Source organism: Oncorhynchus kisutch, linkage group LG5 (genome assembly GCF_002021735.2).
Source record: "Oncorhynchus kisutch isolate 150728-3 linkage group LG5, Okis_V2, whole genome shotgun sequence".
NCBI classification, from domain to species: Eukaryota; Metazoa; Chordata; class Actinopteri; order Salmoniformes; family Salmonidae; genus Oncorhynchus; species Oncorhynchus kisutch.
Window position 1 is genome coordinate 58,871,950 of NC_034178.2, and position 23,060 is coordinate 58,895,009.

Genomic DNA, 23,060 nt, shown 5'->3' on the forward strand with positions numbered 1-23,060 from the left:
ACAAAGTGGCTAAACTCTGTTTCCCAAACACTAGGCATGCCCTGGAGCTGTTGGCAAAGGACAGACTAGGGTCCTCCAGCCACATCATAATTCACACTGGCACAAATGCCCCGAGGGCCCAGCAGTAAATGATGGCAACAGCACTCAAAGGAGTGATTGAAAAAGTTTATTCCACTTTACCTAACCCACAAGTGGTCATCTCCACTAATTTGGTATAGTGCAGACCTAACCCACGAGTGGTCATCTCCACTAATTTGGTATAGAGCAGACCTAACCCACGAGTGGTCATCTCCACTTATTTGGTATAGTGCAGACCTAACCCACGAGTGGTCATCTCCACTAATTTGGTATAGAGCAGACCTAACCCACTCTATTAAATGAGTCAAAACAGGGACATTTTACATCTGTTGAGAAATTAATAAGGAAATTATCTCAACAGAGAAAAATGTCCTCATGTGTCCTACCTATATCCCCCCAATAGAATCCCCATACTTTAACAATGACAGCTTCTCCATCCTAGTGGGTGAGATCAACAATTTCCAGGCCAAGGGACATGTACTAGTCTGTGGCAACCTAAATGCCAGAACTGGACAAGAACCCAACCCCCTCAGCACACAGGGGGACAAACACCTACCTGGAGATGACAGCATTCCCTTCCCCATATGCCTCCCTAGACACAACTATGACAACATAACCAACAAAAACAGGTCACAACTCCTGCAGCTCTGTCAGGTGCTGGGTATGTACATAGTCAATGGTAGGCTTCGAGGGGACTCCTATGGTAGGTACAACTATAACTCATCACTTGGCAGTAGTACTGTAGACTACTTTATCACTGACCTCAACCCAGAGTCTCTTAGAGCATTCACAGTCAGTCCACTGACACCCCTATCAGATCACAGCAAAATCAAACTCTACTTGAACAGAGCTATGCTCAATCATGAGGCATCAAACCCAAAGGAACTGACAAATATTAAGAAGTGCTTTAGATGGAAGGAAAATTGTGTGGAAATCTACCAAAAAACAATTAGGCAACAACAAATTCAATCCCTTCTAGACAAAAGGCTTCACTGTAATAGTGAAGGTGTAAATTTGGCAGTGTCATGACGTTGCCCTCTTTGGGTACAGCAAGCCCATCCCCCTCTCCCTGTCTCCTACACCCAGGCTGCTGTGGTCAGAGAGAGGTCGTAAATTCCTGGAGGAGATTATCTCCTCATGGCCACAGTATAGAGACAGAGTGAATTTTCATAGAGAACAAAGGAATTTCTTCCACCTCACAGGTCTGGAGAACCGAACATCATTTATGTTCTGGAGAAGGTATACAAGTTCGGTGAAGAATCCAGCTACGAACTGGTCCGTTTGGTACAATTTGGTGAAACTCATGGAAGACAATACGGCCACATTACCATAACGCTGTTAATATAATAGCCTCAGATATGAGGTTTACATCTAATTGTTGTATAAGATGAATGAGTGAAGATGATACTGTTTGTAAAATTGTCTAATGTGATTTTGGACTGTTTAATGAAGGAAACTCCAATTCCCTTTTGAGTGTAACTAAATCAGAGGACCGCCCATGAGCCCAGTTCGGACCTGGCGTCATGAGACAGCCTTTTTCTGCTCTGCCGACTAAAAACCCCACTTTGAGAATTTCTCAACAGACCATGTTTCCCACAATTATGAGAAGACAAAGGTTGCAGACCAGCTTACCTCGATAACGAGAGGGCCAAGGTTTGAGACCAGACTGGTTAAACTGGTTAAACTCTTAGACTATCGATACCGACAGAATAAGAACAAGTCTTTGATATTAATTACTAGTCTGCAGCTAGGAATTCGGTATCTTTGAACGTGAAGACCGACAACTGCCGAAACATCTATCCATAACGACATGAATGAATGTCACTCTGAACTACCATTCTAACCACGACAGAGAGGGCAAACTCTCCAACAGAAACAAACTTTTCAACAGAGACCCCGACGACACACTGAGCGTAAATATATACAGTATGTTGATTGCAATTGTTCACAAATGAGTGAGCGTTCATGTGCATAGGATTAGCATTTCAATTGTTATAATTATCAACTGTGTGTTGTCTTATCTCAGTCGACTCCCACTTCCCTTTTGTACACCAAGCCGCGATGCCAGTTTATCCCATTAGGGAAACTCCGTTATCATTTCCTTGTAACTATCTACTGTTTGTTTATGCATTTCTGTGAATTATTTAGTTAGTAAATAAATGATTTAAGACAATTGATGTATGGATGACACATAGTGAAGACGGGGTTCGTGCAGATAACCAATAATTTACAACGTTTGGAATAAGACTAACGTGAGGTAAAATAAATAATTCATTAATTCAGAAGACTATTGATCAGATATGAAAATATCTGAAAAGTTATATTAGGAAAATTATAACTTTGTAATCTGAATATTTTCCTTGACGCCCCCGACTTCCTAGTTAATTACAGTTACATGATTAATCAGTCTAATCGCGTAATAATAATTACAGACAATCTTTGATAAAAACTACAAGTCTTCATTTAATGATAGTAAAGACACGACAGCAGTAGAAAACCTAAACAGTATATTTGACCTCTCAGCTTCCCTATCAAATCTAAAAATGTCAAACAGACAACCTAAGAAAATTGACAACAATGACAAATGTTTTGATGAAGAATGTCACGACTTCCGCCGAAGTCGGTCCCTCTCCTTGTTCGGGTGGTGTTCGGCGGTCGACGTCACCGGCCTTCTAGCCATCGCCGATCCACTTTTCATTTTCCATTTGTTTTGTCTTTGTTTTACACACCTGGTTTCAATCCCCCAATTACTTGTTCATTATTTAACCCTCTGTTCCCCCATTGTTTTTGTAAGTGATTGTTTGTATGTTTATGGTCCGTTATTGTGGGCTAGTTTATTGTGTTGTATATATTTGTATTCTTGAGTAAAGTACATTCATTACTCATATCTGCTGTCCTGCACCTGACTCCTCCTTACCAGCTACACACAGACCGATTACAAAGAATGCAAAAACCTAAGAAAGAAATTGAGAAACCTATCCAACCAAAAACATAGAGACCCAGAAAACCTGAGCCTACGCTTTCACTATGGTGAAGCACTAAAACAAAACAGAAATACTGTACACTATGGAAAAATAAGTTGTAGCACATCAGAAATCAGCTCAATGTAATTGAAGAGTCCATAGAATCTAACCACTTCTGAGAAAATTGGAAAACTCTAAACAAACAACAGCATGAAGAGTTATCTATCCAAAACAGAGATGTATGGATAAACCACTTATCCAATCTTTTTGGCTCTATAACAAAGAACAAACAGCAAAAATATATACACGATCAGATACAAATCGTAGAATCAACTATTAAAGACTACCAGAACCCATTGGATTCTCCAATTACATTGAATGAACTACAGGACAAAATACAAACCCTCCAACCCAAAAAGGTCTGTGGGGTTGATGGTATCCTAAATTTTATGACAAAATATACAGACCAATTGGTTATACTTAAACTCTTTAACATAATCCTCAACTCTGGCATCTTGCCTGGTTTTTGGAACCAATGACTGATCACCTCAATCCAAAAAAGTGTAGACAAATTTGACCCCAATAACTACCGGGGTTTATGTGTCAACAGCAACCTTAGGAAAACCCTCTGCATTATCATTAACAGCAGATTTTACCTCAGCGAAAACAATGTACTGAGAAAATGTCAAATTGGCTTTTAACCAAATTACGGTATGACATACCACGTATTCACCCTACACACCCCCTAATTGACGAACAAACAAATCAAAACAAAGGCAAAGTCTTCTCATTCTTTGTTGATTTCAAAAAAGCTTTCGACTCAATTTGGCATGGGGGTCTGCTATACAAATTGATGGAAAGTGGTTTTGGGGGAAAACATACATTGTAAAATCCAAGTACATAAACAAGTGTGCGGTTAAAATTGGCAAAAAAACACAAATTTCTTTCCACAGTGCCAGGGGGTGACACAGGGATGCAGCTTAAGCCTCACACTCTTCAACATATAACCTGTAACGCTCGTCGAAATGGGTAGACCAAGGCGCAGGGTGATTTGGGTTCATCATAATTTATTAGAATGTGAACCAGCAACAAAAACAAGAAAGAGAACCAAACAAACGAACGTACAGCCTTGTAGGGCTCAAAAGCAACAATACAAAAACAAGATCCAACAAACAACAAATGGAAAAAGGCTGCCCCAGTATGATCCCCAATCAGAGACAACGATAAACAGCTGCCTCTGATTGGGAACAATACCCGGCCAACAAAGAAATAGAAAACATAGAATACACATAGAAATAATAAACTAGAACACCCCCCAGTCACGCCCTGACCTACTCCACCATAGAAAAGTAAGGCTTTCTATGGTCAGGACATGACAATACCAACAAATTGGCAAGGGCACTAGAACAGTCTGCAGCACCCTACTACCATCTGAAGTCTTATGTCTACTGTTTGCTGATGATCTGGTGCTTCTGTCCCCAACCAAGGAGAGCCTGCAGCAGCACCTGGATCTTCTGCACAGATTCTGTCAGACTTGGGCCCTGACTGTAAATCTCAGTAAGACAAAAAAATGGTGTTCCAAAAAAGGGCCAGTTGCTGGGACACCGAATACAAATTTCATCTAGACACCGTTGCCCTAGAGCACACGAAAATGTATACATAACTCGGGCTAAACATCAGCACCACAGGTAACTTCCACAATGCTGAGAATAGTCTGAGAGACAAGGCAAGAAGGGCCTTCCATGCCACCAAAAGGAACATAAAATGTGACATACATCAAATTTGAAATACTTGAATCAGTTATTGAACCCATTAGGTTTGGGATCCGCTCACCAACCAAGAATTCACAAAATGGTAGAAAAAACAAATTGAGACTCTGCATGCAGAATTTTGCAAAAATATCCTCTGTGTACAACGTAAAACACCAAATAATGAAATAATGCATGCAGAGCAGAACTGGGCCGATACCCGCTAATTATTAAAACCCAGAAAAGAGCTGATAAATTCTACAACCACTTAAAAGGAAGCGATTCCCAAACCCTCCATAACAAAGCCATCACCTACAGAGAAATTAACCTGGAGAAGAGCCCCTAAGCAAGCTATTGAGAAAGGCTGCCAAAGACTCTCAAGAGAAGACAGGCTATGTACATACTGCCCACAAAATGAGGTGGAAACTGAGTGCACTTCCTAACCTCCTGCCAAATGTATGACCATCTTAGAGACACATATTTCCCTCAGATTACACAGACCCACAAAGAATGTGAAAACTCCCATATAAAGTCCCATATATATTGGGTGAAATACCACAGTGTGCAATCACAACAGCAAGATTTGTGACCTGTTGCCACAAGAAAAGGGCGACCAGTGAAGAACAAACACCATTGTAAATACAACATATATTTATTTTCCCTTTTGTACTTGAACTATTTGCACATCATTACAACACTGTATAGTGTTTGTTCATAGGACATGTGTAATGTCTTTATTGTTTTGGAACTTTTGGAAGTGTAGTTTTTACTGTTAATTTTTTATTGTTTATTTCACTTTTGTTGATTATCTACAGTGGGGCAAAAAAGTATTTCGTCAGCCACCAATTGTGCAAGTTCTCCCACTTAAAAATATGAGAGAGGCCTGTAATTGTCATCATAGGTACACTTCAACTATGACAGACAAAATGAGAAAAAAAATCCTGAAAATCACATTGTAGGATTTTTAATGAATTTATTTGCAAATTATGGTGGAAAATAAGTTTTTTGTCAATAACAAAAGTTTATCTCAATACTTTGTTATATACACTTTGTTGGCAATGACAGAGGTCAAATGTTTTCTGTAAGTCTTCACAATGTTTTCACACACTGTTGCTGGTATTTTGGCCCATTCCTCCATGCAGATCTCCTCTAGAGCAGTGATGTTTTGGGGCTGTAGCTGGGCAACACGGACTTTCAACTCCCTCCAAAGATTTTCTATGGGATTGAGATCTGGAGACTGGCTAGGCCACCCCAGGACCTTGAAATGCTTCTTACGAAGTCACTCCTTCGTTGCCCGGGTGGTGTGTTTGGGATCATTGTCATGCTGAAAGACCCAGCCACATTTCATCTTCAATGCCCTTGCTGATGGAAGGAGGTTTTCACTCAAAATCTCACGATACATGGCCCCATTCATTCTTTCCTTTACACGGATCAGTCGTCCTGGTCCCTTTGCAGAAAAACAGCCCCAAAGCATGATGTTTCCACCCCCATGCTTCACAGAAGGTATGGTGTTCTTTGGATGCAACTTAGCATTCTTTGTCCTCCAAACATGACAAGTTGAGTTTTTACCAAAAAGTTATATTTGACCACATCTTACCATATGACATTCTCCCAATCTTCTCCTGGATCATCCAAATGCTCTCTAGCAAACTTCAGACGGGCCTGGACATGTACTGGCTTAAGCAGGGGGACACGTCTGGCACTGCAGGATTTGAGTCCCTGGCGGCATAGTGTGTTACTGATGGTAGGCTTTGTTACTTTGGTCCCAGCTCTCTGCAGGTCATTCACTAGGTCCCACCGTGAGGTTCAGGGATTTTTGCTCACCGTTCTTGTGATCATTTTGACCCCACGGGGTGAGATCTTGCGTGGAGCCCCAGATCGAGGGAGATTATCAGTGGTCTTGTATGTCTTCCATTTCCTAATAATTGCTCCCACAGTTGATTTCTTCAAACCAAGCTGCTTACCTATTGCAGATTCAGTCTTCCCAGCCTGGTGCAGGTCTACATTTTTGTTTCTGGTGTCCTTTGACAGCTCTTTGGTCTTGGCCATAGTGGAGTTTGGAGTGTGACTGTTTGAGGTTGTAGACAGGTGTCTTTTATACTGATAACAAGTTCAAACAGGTGCCATTAATACAGGTAACGAGTGGAGGACAGAGGAGCCTCTTAAAATAAGAAGTTACAGGTCTGTGAGAGCCAGAAATCTTGCTTGTTTGTAGGTGACCAAATTCTTATTTTCCACCATAATTTGCAAATAAATTCATTAGAAATCCTACAAAGTGTTTTTCTGGATTTTTTTTCTCATTCTGTCTGTCATAGTTGAAGTGTACCTATGATGAAAATTACAGGCCTCTCTCATCTTTTTAAGTGGGAGAACTTGCACAATTGGTGGCTGACTAAATACTTTTTTGCCCCACTGTATTTCACTAGTCGTGGCAATATGTTTCCCATGCCAATAAAGCCTTTACATTGAAATTTAACTGAGAGAGAGAAAGGCTTTACCTTGTGTGGCTGGGAGAGCTGCAGGAGACAGAAAAATGACATATGAGGATTGACAGACAGACAGTCGCTCACTCACTCAGTCAGACAGACAGACAGACACTCAGACAGACAGTCAGTAAGTAAGATAGACAAACAGACAGACAGACACGCAGACAGGCAGACAGACAGACAGACAGACAGACAGACAGACAGACAGACAGACAGACAGACAGACAGACAGACAGACAGACAGACAGACAGACAGACAGACACTCAACAGACAGTCAGCCAGACAGACAGCATATCATCATTCTGCACACAGAAGAGCAGAACAAGTCAAATGGGAAAATCCAGTCAAATGAATGAAGCTCATAATGAGGAATCCCTCGTGTAGCATGAAGAGGACTGATCAGAGAGGACACACACACGGACACACACACACGGACACACACACAAACGCACAAGCACATACACATGCGCACACATACAGTACATTATGTACACACGTACACTCATGCCCTTTTCTACTCACTATGATACTCCCAGTGCTGTCCATGTAGGCTTCTGTCCAGACCGTGTCATGTTCATGATCGATGACTTTAGGACGACTCATAACATGAAGATACCTCATCACATTTTCCTGTACATCAGCCAGTGTGGAGATCTGACTGAAATACCCTATGGCAACACACACAAGCACGCACGCACACACAGACACACACACAAACACACACGCACGTGCACACGCACACACAATGTATCACACTAGGGGTATTTCACAGTAAGTGTGTGTTACTGTGAGTGTCAGAATAAAGTTAGAGTAGCTGGGCTGTGTAATCCCACAGTGGTCACTTTTCCTGACTGTGACTTTCCCAGTCCAGAGCATTCACCTCTCATCTGGAGCATGGGCACACGGTAGCCATCAGCGGCAGGTGGCCAGGGGGAAAGTCTCTGACAGAAAGAGTGATTAGGCAGGTATGGCCCCTGAGCCCTGTGTCTCCACTAACACTCCATTCTGCACACATCAGCACAGCCAATCTACCCAACACACACTCACGCTCACATATTATATCCTTCCTGTTTGGCCCTGTCCGGGGGTGTCCTCGGATGGAGCCACAGTGTCTCCTGACCCCTCCTGTCTCAGCCTCCAGTATTTATTCTGCAGTAGTTTATGTGTCGGGGGGCTAGGGTCAGTTTGTTATATCTGGAGTACTTCTCCTGTCCTATCCGGTGTCCTGTGTGAATTTAAGTATGCTCTCTCTAATTCTCTCTTTCTCTCTTTCTTTCTCTTTCTTGGAGAACCTGAACCCTAGGACCATGCCTCAGAACTACCTGACATGATGACTCCTTGCTGTCCCCAGTCCACCTGGCCGTGCTGCTGCTCCAGTTTCAACTGTTCTGCCTGTGATTATTATTATTTGACCATGCTGGTCATTTATGAACATTTGAACATCTTGGCCATGTTCTGTTACAATCTCCACCCGGCACAGCCAGAAGAGGACTGGCCACCCCACATAGACTGGTTCCTCTCTAGGTTTCTTCCTAGGTTTTGACCTTTCTAGGGAGTCTTTCCTAGCCACCGTGCTTCTACACCTGCATTGCTTGCTGTTTGGGGTTTTAGGCTGGGTTTCTGTACAGCACTTTGAGACATCAGCTGATGTACAAAGGGCTATATAAATACATTTGATTTGATATTCACACACAGCCAATCTACCCAACACACACTCACACATTCACACACAGCCAATCTACCAACCACGCCCACACATTCACACACAGAAAATCTACCCAACACACACTCATACCCACACATTCAACATACCATCACAGTAATAGTATACATGTGCTGTGTAGTGTATTTGGTACATAGTGTATGTGGTTATTATACAATTTTTAAGAAAAGACAAACCTTTATTAGCACAGGCCATCCATTTCATGTTATCAGCAAAGGCAGACTCTCTGCCAATCAGGTATGGGAATATGCGCACCTATTTGAAGAAGAAAGGGACATCAGCCATTTACAGTGTGGTGATTTAAATAGAGAATACATAAACATGTGCAGTGATGGAATCACATGGTGCTCCATTTTCCTGAGAGGAGAGGAGTGGAGATGAGATGAGAGGAGAATGAAAGTATAGTCTACTACCGAAGAGAGGAGAGGAGTGGAGATGAGAGGAGGGTGGATGCATGTATAGTCTACTACTGAAGAGAGGAGAGGAGTGGAGATGAGAGGAGGGTGGATACATGTATAGTCTACTACTGAAGAGAGGAGAGGAGTGGAGATGAGATGAGAGGAGGGTGGATACATGTATAGTCTACTACTGAAGAGAGGAGAGGAGTGGAGATGAGAGGAGGGTGGATACATGTATAGTCTACTACTGAAGAGAGGAGAGGAGTGGAGATGAGAGGAGGGTGGATACATGTATAGTCTACTACTGAAGAGAGGAGAGGAGTGGAGATGAGAGGAGGGTGGATACATGTATAGTCTACTACTGAAGAGAGGAGAGGAGTGGAGATGAGATGAGAGGAGGGTGGATACATGTATAGTTTACTACTGAAGAGAGGAGAGGAGTGGAGATGAGATGAGAGGAGGGTGGATACATGTATAGTCTACTACTGAAGAGAGGAGAGGAGTGGAGATGAGAGGAGGGTGGATACATGTATAGTCTACTACTGAAGAGAGGAGAGGAGTGGAGATGAGAGGAGGGTGGATACATGTATAGTCTACTACTGAAGAGAGGAGAGGAGTGGAGATGAGAGGAGGGTGGATACATGTATAGTTTACTACTGAAGAGAGGAGAGGAGTGGAGATGAGAGGAGGGTGGATACATGTATAGTCTACTACTGAAGAGAGGGGAGGAGTGGAGATGAGAGGAGGGTGGATACATGTATAGTCTACTACTGAAGAGAGGAGAGGAGTGGAGATGAGATGAGAGGAGGGTGGATACATGTATAGTCTACTACTGAAGAGAGGAGAGGAGTGGAGATGAGAGGAGGGTGGATACATGTATAGTCTACTACTGAAGAGAGGAGAGGAGTGGAGATGAGATGAGATAAGAGGGCGGTGGATAGATGTATAGAATACTACCAAATAGGAGAGGAGTGGATATGAGAGGAGAGGATGGATGTATAGTCTACTTCCTCTGTCGTGGCCAAAAGTTTTGAGAATGACAGAAATATAAATGTTCACAAAGTCAGCTGCCTCAGTTTGTATGATGGCAATTTGCATATACTCCAGAATGTTATGAAGAGTGATCAGATGAATTGCAATTAATTGCAAAGTCCCTCTTTGCCATGCAAATGAACTGAATCCCCCAAAAACATTTCCACTGCATTTCAGCCTTGCCACAAAAGGACCAGCTGACATCATGTCAGTGATTCTCTCGTTAACACAGGTGTGAGTGTTGACGAGGACAAGGCTGGAGATCACTCAGTCATGCTGATTGAGTTCGAGTAACAGACTGGAAGCTTCAAAAGGAGGGTGGTGCTTGGAATCATTGTTCTTCCTCTGTCAACCATGGTTACCTGCAAGGAAACATGTGCCGTAATCATTGCTTTGCACAAAAAGGGCTTCACAGGCAAGGAAATTGCTGTCAGTAAGATTGCACCTAAATCAACCATCTATCGGATCATCAAGAACTTCAAGGAAAGCGGTTCAATTGTTGTGAAGAAGGCTTCAGGGTGCCCAAGAAAGTCCAGCAATCGCCAGGACGGTCTCCTAAAGTTGATTCAGCGTTGTGATTGGGGCACCACCAGTACAGAGCTTGCTCAGGAATGGCAGCAGGCAGGTGTGAGTGCAACTGCACGCACAGTGAGGCGAAGACTTTTGGAGGATGGCCTGGTGTCAAGAAGGGCAGCAAAGAAGCCACTTCTCTCCAGGAAAAACATCAGGGACAAACTGATATTCTGCAAAAGGTGCAGGGATTGGACTGCTGAGGACTGGGGTAAAGTCATTTTCCCTGATGAATCCCCTTTCCGATTGTTTGGGGCATCCGGAAAAAAGCTTGTCCGGAGAAGACAAGGTGAGCGCTACCATCAGTCTTGTGTCATGCCAACAGTAAAGCATCCTGAGACCATTCATGTGTGGGGTTGCTTCCCAGCCAAGTGAGTGGGCTCACTCACAATTTTGCCTAAGAACACAGCCATGAATAAAGAATGGTACCAACACATCATCCGAGAGCAACTTCTCCCAACCATCCAGGAACAGTTTGGTGATGAACAATTCCTTTTCCAGCATGATGGAGCACCTTGCCATAAGTAAAACATCGATATTTTGGGTCCATGGCCAGGAAACTCCCCAGACCTTAATCCCATTGAGAACTGGATGTATAATCTACTACCGAAGAGAGGAGAGGAGAGGAGAGGAGAGGAGAGGAGAGGAGAGGAGAGGAGAGGAGAGGAGAGGAGAGGAGAGGAGAGGAGAGGAGAGGAGAGGAGAGGAGAGGAGAGGAGAGGAGAGGAGAGGAGAGGAGAGGAGAGGAGAGGAGGGTGGATGTATAATCTACTACCGAAGAGAGAGGAGATGAAAGGAGAGGAGGGTGGATGTATAATCTACTACCGAACGGAAATTAGAGGAGTGGAGAGGAGGGGGTGATGTATCGTCTACCACCAAAGAGAGGAGAGGTGTAGATGAGGAAAAAGGAAAGTAGAGGAGAGGAGAGGAAAGTATAGGAGAGAAGGGGGGATGTATAGTCTACCACTGAAGAGAGGAGAGGAGAGGGTGGATGTATGGACTACTACAGTACTGTTTGTGCCTCACAATGAAAGACCCAGCACTCAGTATAGCTCTCTGTCTTTCTTCTTTTCCTTGCTTTTCCTTTCCTTTCCTTTCCCTTCCCTTCATCTCTGCTCTCCTCTCCTGCATCCTCTTCTCATTTTCATTATGTTTCCTTCCTCTTGCTCTCTTTCTTGCTCATCCATATGATCTGCATGTCTGCGCTTAATTAGATCTGTGTGTATAAACCAAGGTTGACAGCACAGAGAAACAAGAGACAGTTAGAATTTTCTCTGTGGCATCCGCCAGCCACGGCTCAGAGTGAACGGCTGCCAAATACTGCCCCTCCGGGTATGTGGGGGGATGGAGGTTACACTGCCAGATACTGCTCCTTTGTGCAGAGTCTGCCGACACACACATGCTTGATAGGACTGGACAAAAGGGCCCCAAGGTGTTGTTTTTATTGCACTGTGAATAGTACAGCAGCCCATTTAATTTCAATTGCATTTGTTTAACGTTTTCACCAAGTCGTTTGTCACAGTGTGGCCTCCTGCCAGAATGACCCTCCAATAGAGAGCCAGCCTGGGGCGACAGAGACTACTTCCTGTGTCTGAATAGTGCCAAATCCACCTGTCACTTAAATCTCATTGGATTGATTGCTTTCATTTTACCAATGCAACTGTTTCAAACTCTTGCTTGTGCCTGTCCTTTTTTCGACCGCGGAAATCAAATCAAACTGTATTTGTCACATGCGCCGAATACAAGATGTGTATACCTTACCGTGAAATGATTTAAACATCCCAAGGAGCACTGTGCAAGCGATAATATTGAAATGGAAGGAGTATCAGACCACTGCAAATCTACCAAGACCTGGCCGTCCCTCTAAACTTTCAGCTCATACAAGGAGAAGACTGATCAGAGATGCAGCCAAGAGGCCCATGATCACTGTGGATGAACTGCAGAGATCTACAGCTGAGGTGGGAGACTCTGTCCATAGGACAACAATCAGTCGTATATTGCACAAATCTGGCCTTTATGGAAGAGTGGCAAGAAGAAAGCCATTTCTTAAAGATATCCATAAAAAGTGTTGTTTAAAGTTTGCCACAAGCCACCTGGGAGACACACCAAGCATGTGGAAGAAGGTGCTCTGGTCAGATGAAACCAAAATGGAACTTTTTGGCAACAATGCAAAACGTTATGTTTGGCGTAAAAGCAACACAGCCCATCACCCTGAACACACCATCCCCACTGTCAAACATGGTGGTGGCTGCATCATGGTTTGGGCCTGCTTTTCTTCAGCAGGGACAGGGAAGATGGTTAAAATTGATGGGAAGATGGATGGAGCCAAATACAGGACCATTCTGGAAGAAAACCTGATGGAGTCTGCAAAAGACCTGAGACTGGGACGGAGATTTGTCTTCCAACAAGACAATGATCCAAAACATAAAGCAAAATCTACAATGGAATGGTTCAAAAATAAACATATCCAGGTGTTAGAATGGCCAAGTCAAAGTCCAGACCTGAATCCAATCGAGAATCTGTGGAAAGAACTGAAAACTGCTGTTCACAAATGCTCTCCATCCAACCTCACTGAGCTCGAGCTGTTTTGCAAGGAGGAATGGGAAAAAATGTCAGTCTCTCGATGTGCAAAACTGATAGAGACATACCCCAAGCGACTTACAGCTGTAATCGCAGCAAAAGGTGGCGCTACAAAGTATTAACTTAAGGGGGCTGAATAATTTTGCACGCCCAATTTTTCAGTTTTTGATTTGTTAAAAAAGTTTGAAATATCCAATAAATGTCGTTCCACTTCATGATTGTGTCCCACTTGTTGTTGATTTTTCACAAAAAAATATAGTTTTATATCTTTATGTTTGAAGCCTGAAATGTGGCAAAAGGTCGCAAAGTTCAAGGGGGCCGAATACTTTCGCAAGGCACTGTAACTCTGCAATGTTGGGTTGTTGACACGCCCTGATCTGTTTCACCTGTTCTTGTGATTGTCTCCACCCTCTCCAGGTGTCGCTTATTCTCCCCAGTGTATTTATCCCTGTGTTTCCTGTCTCTCTGTGCCAGTTCGTCTTCTATGTTTAGTCAAGTCAACCAGCGTGTTTTCCCCCGTACTCCTTTTGCTATTCTCTTTTTCTAGTCCTCCTGGTTTTGACCCTTGCCTGTTTCTGGACTCTGTACCCGCCTGCATGACCATTCTGCCTGCCTTGACCACGAGCCTGTCTGCCACTCTGTACCTCCTAGACTCTAGTATGGTACTGACTTTTTTGTCTGTCCACAACCATTCTCTTCCCTACCCCTTTGGATTAGTAAACATTGTAAGACTGCAGCCATCTGTGTCTCGCCTTGTGCCTTGATAGTTGTATTGGAGAAAGTCTCTATCTTAAATCATTTTCCACATACAGTCTGTGCCTGTATTTAGTTTTCATGCTAGTGAGGGCTGAGAATCCACTCTCACATAGGTACGTGGTTGCAAAGGGCATCAGTGTCTTAACAGCATGATTTGCCAAGGCAAGATACTCTAAGCACAGCCCAATCCCAAAAATCTGGCAGTTACTTCTGATTAAATTAAATTTTCACAGAACTGCAATTTTGAGGCTCTCTTGTTCAGATATTGTTAAGTGAACTGGAGACAGGGCATAAAAGGGATAACGAATCCAGTTGTTTGTGTCATCCGTTTCAAGAAAGTACCTGCGTAACTGCGCACCCAACTCACTCAGGTACTTCGCTGTATCACATTTGACATTGTCTGTAAGCTTGAGTTCATTTGCACACAAAACATACAATGATGGAAAGACCTGTGTGTTGTCCTTGTTAATCCAGACAGAGAAGAGCTCCAATTTTTTAATCATAGCCTCTATGTCCCGCACACTGAATATAGTTGCGGCGAGTCCCTGTAATCCTAGATTCAGATCATTTTGGTGAGGAAAAACATCACCCAGATAGGCCAGTTGTGTGAGAAACTCGTCATCATGCAAGCGGTCAGACAAGTGAAAATTATGGTCAGTAAAGACAACTTTAAGCTTGTCTCTCAATTTAAGTCCCTTGATAACCAGCGCACTTCTTTCTGTATGTTGTAAATGCGTTACGTGGTCGCTGCCCATATCATTGCATAGCGCAGAAAATACACAAGAGTTCAGGGTCCTTGCTTTAACAAAGTTAACCATTTCCACTTTTTATCCAAAATGTCTTTCAAGCTGTCAGGCATTCCCTTGGCAGCAAGAGCCTCACGGTGGATGCTGCAGTATACCCAAGTGGCGTTGGGAGCAACTTCTTCCACACGCGTTACCACTCCGCTATGTCTCCCTGTCATGGCTTTTGCGCCATCAGTACAGATACCAACATGAGCAGCAGCTACGTTTGGCTACATATGGACCGTTAGTGGAATTCCCACGAGAGTAACGGTTAATGTGATTGGATGTTAATTATTTTACTAGGCTACCTGTAATGCACTCTATGCGTAGTGGGTGCGGAGTCAGGCGCAGGAAGCAGAGGGTAAAGAACAATGTTTTATTCCGACGCAGGGAAAATGGTCACGCCAAACGTGACACTACCTGTATTTGACATTGTTATTTCACTGAACACTAGCTGGTTTAATTGTATTTTTGGCAGTGAAACGAGGCTAACCAGGCAAGGGAAACCTCACCCAAATGTATGAAAAATATAAATTAACTGTTTAGTATACATACTGTAGTATTACTATAGCTAAACCATAGTCTATATTATATTATTTACTGTAGTGTTTTGTGGACATTACTGTAGTGTTTTTGTTTCATTGTTAGAAGTGGGAGCTTTCTCCTTGACAAAACCTACAGGACAATTACAAAAATAGCTAATTTTTCATAACCTGTAGGTAGGAACTGGAGTCTAAACGGATAGATTTTCTATAACCTGCAGGCCTGTGAGGAACACAATATGGTCTATACTTGATATGTAAGTTGATCATGGGTGGCACACAAATTGGGATATGGGGAGGGGAATGGATGGGGTATATATGCAACTTAAATACTGTAGTATTACTATAGTTAAACTATAGTGTTTTTGCAGACAGTGGACACTGTAGTGTTTTTGCTGACTAGTGTAGTATTTAGTCGTTTTTTTGCGGATAATACTGTAGTATTCTACAGTACACTATGAAATGATATAATAGCACTACACATGATCAAGGGATACTACAGTGTGGAGTTTAGTATTCTACAATATACTACAAAAGTATATAGTAAGCACTACATGATCATGGGGCACTACATTGTGTAGTATAGCATACGACAAAATTCTATAGTAACAACTACACATGATCAAGGGATACTACGGTGTGGAGTATAGTACAGAATTCTAGAAGTACATTAGTCTTCTATTGTAAACTGTAGTATTTTTGCATGTGGGGAGTCTGTTGCTTTAGCCAGGGAAGCCAAGTGAGAGTGCACTCTGGGCATTTGTAAATTCAGATCATTGTCAGATTTCAATTTCAATAAGCATTTTTCTACGGCTGGCCATTCTTTCCACCTGGCTACTCCTACCCCGGTCAACAGCACTGCACCCCCAACAGCAACTCGCCCAAGCCTTCCCCATTTCTCCTTCTCCCAAATCCGTTCAGCTGATGTTCCGAAAGAGCTGCAAAATCTGGACCCCTACAAATCAGCCGGGCTAGACAATCTGGACCCTTTCTTTCTAAAATGATCTGCCGAAATTGTTGCCACCCCTATTACTAGCCTGTTCAACCTCTCTTTCGTGTCGTCTGAGATTCCCAAAGATTGGAAAGCAGCTGCGGTCATCCCCCTCTTCAAAGGGGGGGACACTCTTGACCCAAACTGCTACAGACCTATATCTATCCTACCATGCCTTTCTAAGGTCTTCGAAAGCCAAGTCAACAAACAGATTACCGACCATTTCGAATCTCACCATACCTTCTCTGCTATGCAATCTGGTTTCAGAGCTGGTCATGGGTGCACCTCAGCCACGCTCAAGGTCCTAAACGATATCTTAATCGCCATTGATAAGAAACATTACTGTGCAGCCGTATTCATTGATCTGGCCAAGGCTTTCGACTCTGTCAATCACCACATCCTCATTGGCAGACTCGACAGCCTTGGTTTCTCAAATGATTGCCTCGCCTGGTTCACCAACTACTTCTCTGATAGAGTTCAGTGTGTCAAATTGGAGGGTCTGCTGTCCGGACCTCTGGCAGTCTCTATTGGGGTGCCACAGGGTTCAAATCTTGGACCGACTCTCTTCTCTGTATACATCAATGAGGTCGCTCTTGCTGCTGGTGAGTCTCTGATCCACCTCTACGCAGACGACGCCATTCTGTATACTTCTGGCCCTTCTTTGGACACTGTGTTAACAACCCTCCAGGCAAGCTTCAATGCCATACAACTCTCCTTCCGTGGCCTCCAATTGCTCTTAAATACAAGTAAAACTAAATGCATGCTCTTCAACCGATCGCTACCTGCACCTACCCGCCTGTCCAACATCACTACTCTAGACGGCTCTGACTTAGAATACGTGGACAACTACAAATACTTAGGTGTCTGGTTAGACTGTAAACTCTCCTTCCAGACCCATATCAAACATCTCCAATCCAAAGTTAAATCTAGAATTGGCTTCCTAGTTCGCAACAAAGCATCCTTCACTCATGCTGCCAAACATACCCTTGTAAAACTGACCATCCTACCAATCCTCGACTTTGGCGATGTCATTTACAAAATAGCCTCCAATACCCTACTCAACAAATTGGATGCAGTCTATCACAGTGCAATCCGTTTTGTCACCAAAGCCCCATATACTACCCACCATTGCGACCTGTACGCTCTCGTTGGCTGGCCCTCGCTTCATACTTGTCGCCAAACCCACTGGCTCCATGTCATCTACAAGACCCTGCTAGGTAAAGTCCCCCCTTATCTCAGCTCGCTGGTCACCATAGCATCTCCCACCTGTAGCACACGCTCCAGCAGGTATATCTCTCTAGTCACCCCCAAAACCAATTCTTTCTTTGGCCGCCTCTCCTTCCAGTTCTCTGCTGCCAATGACTGGAACGAACTACAAAAATCTCTGAAACTGGAAACACTTATCTCCCTCACTAGCTTTAAGCACCAACTGTCAGAGCAGCTCACAGATTACTGCACCTGTACATAGCCCACCTATAATTTAGCCCAAACAACTACCTCTTTCCCAACTGTATTTAATTAATTAATTTATTTTGCTCCTTTGCACCCCATTATTTTTATTTCTACTTTGCACATTCTTCCATTGCAAAACTACCATTCCAGTGTTTTACTTGCTATATTGTATTTACTTTGCCACCATGATCTTTTTTGTCTTTACCTCCCTTCTCACCTCATTTGCTCACATTGTATATAGACTTGTTTATACTGTATTATTGACTGTATGTTTGTTTTACTCCATGTGTAATTCTGTGTCGTTGTATCTGTCGAACTGCTTTGCTTTATCTTGGCCAGGTCGCAATTGTAAATGAGAACTTGTTCTCAACTTGCCTACCTGGTTAAATAAAGGTGAAATAAATAAATAAAATAAATAAATAAAATAAAGATTGTCCGTTTGTAAATTCAGAGTATTTCGCTCTGGGAGCGTTCAGAGCGCACACTGGATGCTCTGGCCAAGGAGTAGGGTGACTTGAGCGTTCTGACCTTACAACAGCAGTCAAGCACCCAAGCTAACTGGCTAGCTACTTCCAGACACAAATGAGAGAACACCTCACTCTGACCATTTTACTCGCCCTAGCAGAGCTGGTTAAAAAGTTTTCATTTTATCCAGAGCAGTGGTGATTGTATATGTGCTGCTTGCATCAATTTAATTATGCATTTTTGCCGAAGTTTACTTTATTACATTGCTCAACATTTTCTTAACATTTGTCATAATTAGTTAAAGCAATGAATTTGTATCCGCTCTCGTTGCATATTTTCCGCCATTTTCTTCAAATCTGAAAACGTTGTGAAGCCACGCCCATTTCCTGAAGAATTGCATTATGGGCCCTATAAGTACGGAAATGATGTCCACTGTGTATACTTCGTATTTTGGCGAATGTAGTACAACATCTGGGAACTTTTGGCATACTAACTCTATCCATACTATGACCAATAAGCATACTCTATACACAATTTATGTCAAAAACAGTGAGGTTAGAATGAGTATTCAAACACAGCTAATATCTTTCCATTGAATCTATGAATGCTAAAGCTTTGTTGGGGATTTAACGCACCGCCTCGACACATGTAAGAGAAGAAAGATAACTTTATTTTGATGGGTGTTTTTGTGGAATTGAGAAAAGTCATCATTTAATAAAGTTCAAATGTTTACACATTAGATGCGCTGAAATGAAAGCAACTTCTGAAAATGAACACTGATTATAGTGATACTTTGATGTCACAAACAATGTAAAGTATGTTTAGGTAGGTGTAATCTAGAACCAAAGGTGTTGATTTTTTAAATCCGAGGGTATTCTGCTATTGACACTTGTTGAATTATGCAAGAGAAGGTGACAACAGTAAATAATAAAGCCGTCTAGGCAGTGCAGGTGTAATCATGCAAATGAGGCACATACGTTTCTTCATTTTAACAAAATATTCAAAAAATACCTGTGACAATAAGAATATGAGTGGATTTTAAGAATATATATATATATTTTTTTTACAATAAATGTAATACCTGAATTCCCACCAAAAGCCCTGAACTCCATTCATTATTTGGCCGTGAGAGTAAAATGTTTTATGTGCTACAATTCAGTCAATATCTGATGGATTACAAAAATTTAACTGTTGCGTTTATTAGAATTGTAAAAAAAAAAATGTTGAACCATTTTGATTGTAGTAGAGGCAGGGAGAAGGCTGTGGATACGGAAGGAGGGAGGGGCTCTAGAGCACAGAGAACCAGCCTGGGGCAGTATCAGCAGAGAAGACAGGAGGAGAGAGGCTCTAGAGCACAGAGAACCAGCCTGGGGCAGTATAAGCAGAGAAGACAGGAGGAGAGAGGCTCTAGAGCACAGAGAACCAGCCTGGGGCAGTATCAGCAGAGAAGACAGGAGGAGAGAGGCTCTAGAGCACAGAGAACCAGCCTGGGGCAGTATAAGCAGAGAAGACAGGAGGAGAGAGGCTCTAGAGGACAGAGAACCAGCCTGGGGCAGTATCAGCAGAGAAGACAGGAGGAGAGAGGCTCTAGAGTACAGAGAACCAGCCTGGGGCAGTATCAGCAGAGAAGACAGGAGGAGAGAGGCTCTAGAGCACAGAGAACCAGCCTGGGGCAGTATCAGCAGAGAAGACAGGAGGAGAGAGGCTCTAGAGTACAGAGAACCAGCCTGGGGCAGTATCAGCAGAGAAGACAGGAGGAGAGAGGCTCTAGAGTAGAGAGAACCAGCCTGGGGCAGTATAAGCAGAGAAGACAGGAGGAGAGAGGCTCTAGAGCACAGAGAACCAGCCTGGGGCAGTATCAGCAGAGAAGACAGGAGGAGAGAGGCTCTAGAGCACAGAGAACCAGCCTGGGGCAGTATCAGCAGAGAAGACAGGAGGAGAGGGGCTCTAGAGCACAGAGAACCAGCCTGGGGCAGTATCAGCAGAGAAGACAGGAGGAGAGAGGCTCTAGAGCACAGAGAACCAGCCTGGGGCAGTATCAGCAGAGAAGACAGGAGGAGAGGGGCTCTAGAGCACAGAGAACCAGCCTGGGGCAGTATCAGCAGAGAAGACAGGAGGAGAGAGGCTCTAGAGCACAGAGAACCAGCCTGGGGCAGTATCAGCAGAGAAGACAGGAGGAGAGGGGCTCTAGAGCACAGAGAACCAGCCTGGGGCAGTATCAGCAGAGAAGACAGGAGGAGAGGGGCTCTAGAGCACAGAGAACCAGCCTGGGGCAGTATCAGCAGAGAAGACAGGAGGAGAGGGGCTCTAGAGCACAGAGAACCAGCCTGGGGCAGTATCAGCAGAGAAGACAGGAGGAGAGGGGCTCTAGAGCACAGAGAACCAGCCTGGGGCAGTATCAGCAGAGAAGACAGGAGGAGAGGGGCTCTAGAGCACAGAGAACCAGCCTGGGGCAGTATCAGCAGAGAAGACAGGAGGAGAGAGGCTCTAGAGCACAGAGAACCAGCCTGGGGCAGTATCAGCAGAGAAGACAGGAGGAGAGAGGCTCTAGAGCACAGAGAACCAGCCTGGGGCAGTATCAGCAGAGAAGACAGGAGGAGAGGGGCTCTAGAGCACAGAGAACCAGCCTGGGGCAGTATCAGCAGAGAAGACAGGAGGAGAGAGAGGCTCTAGAGCACAGAGAACCAGCCTGGGGCAGTATCAGCAGAGAAGACAGGAGGAGAGAGGCTCTAGAGCACAGAGAACCAGCCTGGGGCAGTATCAGCAGAGAAGACAGGAGGAGAGAGGCTCTAGAGTACATCCAGTCCTCTTCCTCTAGCAAAGCACATGCAGGAGCAGAGTTCACTGTCTGCATGAGTGGCTGATTGAGCCAGATCAATCTGTTAAGGTGGATGGAGGTCAGACAGACAGATGCCACTGAACACATGATGAGATTCCTCTCCTCACTTTCCTCTAAAGGATGGCTGGAAAGTCCATCCACAGTCCCTCCATTATGACTATTTACGTCATCAATGTAGGCTTTACCAAATCTTGTATGTTGCAGTTAATTGTAGATTTATTGTGCTAAAAGCTGTAACTGAATAATAAGAACTACATCTTTCTCCAAACATCAAAAAGGAAAATCAAACAGCCATATATTATCCATGATTTTAAAATGGTACACTTGCAATGGCTGCCTGGTATTGTGATGCAATCATTTTCATGGTATTTTGGAAAGTTCTTTCAACTGATGGTGGACTGCCATGGTAATGTAGAATATTCATTCAAATGATACTAACTAATGTGGCTTATACAATGAAATACATTTTTTGTAATGTCAGTTGAGGTGACTCAACAAATCACATGGTTGTGACTAGAGGGAGTGCAGCTACGACCGGAAGTGCCTTTTCATAGCAGGTTAGGAGATAATTTTAGCTCCAAAGGGCCGTCCATACAAAGGACAATAATGATAAAAATATTTGTTTATATTCAAGTGAACAGGAGCGTTCACACAACGATAACTACAAAATGAATGGAGAACGATTTTTTATTTTTTCACCTTTATTTAACCAGGTAAGCTAGTTGAGAACAAGTTCTCATTTACAACTGTGACCTGGCCAAGATAAAGCAAAGCAGTGAGACACAAACAACAACACAGACTTACACATGGAATAAACAAGCGGTCAATAACACGATAGGAAAAAAAATGTCTATATACAGTGAGTGCAAATGTCGTGAGGAGGTAAGGCAATAAATAGGCCATAGTAGCGAAGTAATTACAATTTAGCAAATTAACACGAGTGATGGATGAGCAGATGGTGATGTGCAAGTAGTGATACTGGTGTGCAAAAGAGCAGAAAAGTAAATAAAAACAATATGGGGATGAGGTAGGTAGATTTGGTGGGCTATTTACAGATGGACTATGTACAGCTGCAGCGATCAGTTAGCTGCTCAGATGGCTGATGCTTAAAGTTATTGAGGGAGGTATAAGTCTCCAACGTCTGTTATTAAATTAAAAAAACATTCATTATTATTATTTTCTTTTTTTTTATAAATGTTTTTTTTCTCCGCAATTCGTTCCAGTCATTGGCAGCAGAGAACTGGAAGGAAAGACGGCCAAAGGAGTTGTTGGCTTTGGGGATGACCATTGAGATATATCTGCTGGAGCGCATGCTACGGGTGGGTGTTGTTATTGTGACCAGTGAGCTGAAATAAGGCGGGGCTTTACCAAGCAAAGTCTTATACAGTGGAGAAAAAAAGTATTTAGTCAGCCACCAATTGTGCAAGTTCTCCCACTTAAAAAGATGAGAGAGGCCTGTAATTTTCATCATAGGTACACTTCAACTATGACAGACAAAATGAGAAAAGAAATTCCAGAAAATCACATTGTAGGATTTTTAATGAATTTATTTGCAAATGATGGTGGAAAATGTCCGGCAAGTGTCTTCACTGACATTTTCAACCTCTCCCTGACTGGGTCTGTAATACCTACATGTTTTAAGCAGAACACC

At 43.3% G+C, this 23,060-nt stretch overlaps 1 protein-coding gene across 1 annotated transcript in view; it reads right to left on the bottom strand.

Moving 5' to 3' along the window:
* The window catches only part of LOC109891622 (voltage-dependent calcium channel subunit alpha-2/delta-3), a 67,533-nt gene that overhangs the window by 24,602 nt on the left and 19,871 nt on the right, over positions 1 to 23,060 (bottom strand). Inside the window, exons 10-12 of the mRNA XM_031825527.1 lie at positions 9,176 to 9,254; positions 7,799 to 7,944; positions 7,288 to 7,305 (exon numbers count right to left, since the gene is read on the bottom strand). Coding sequence (XP_031681387.1) covers positions 7,288 to 7,305; positions 7,799 to 7,944; positions 9,176 to 9,254 — 243 coding nt within the window. The remainder of the gene's footprint in view (positions 1 to 7,287; positions 7,306 to 7,798; positions 7,945 to 9,175; positions 9,255 to 23,060) is intronic.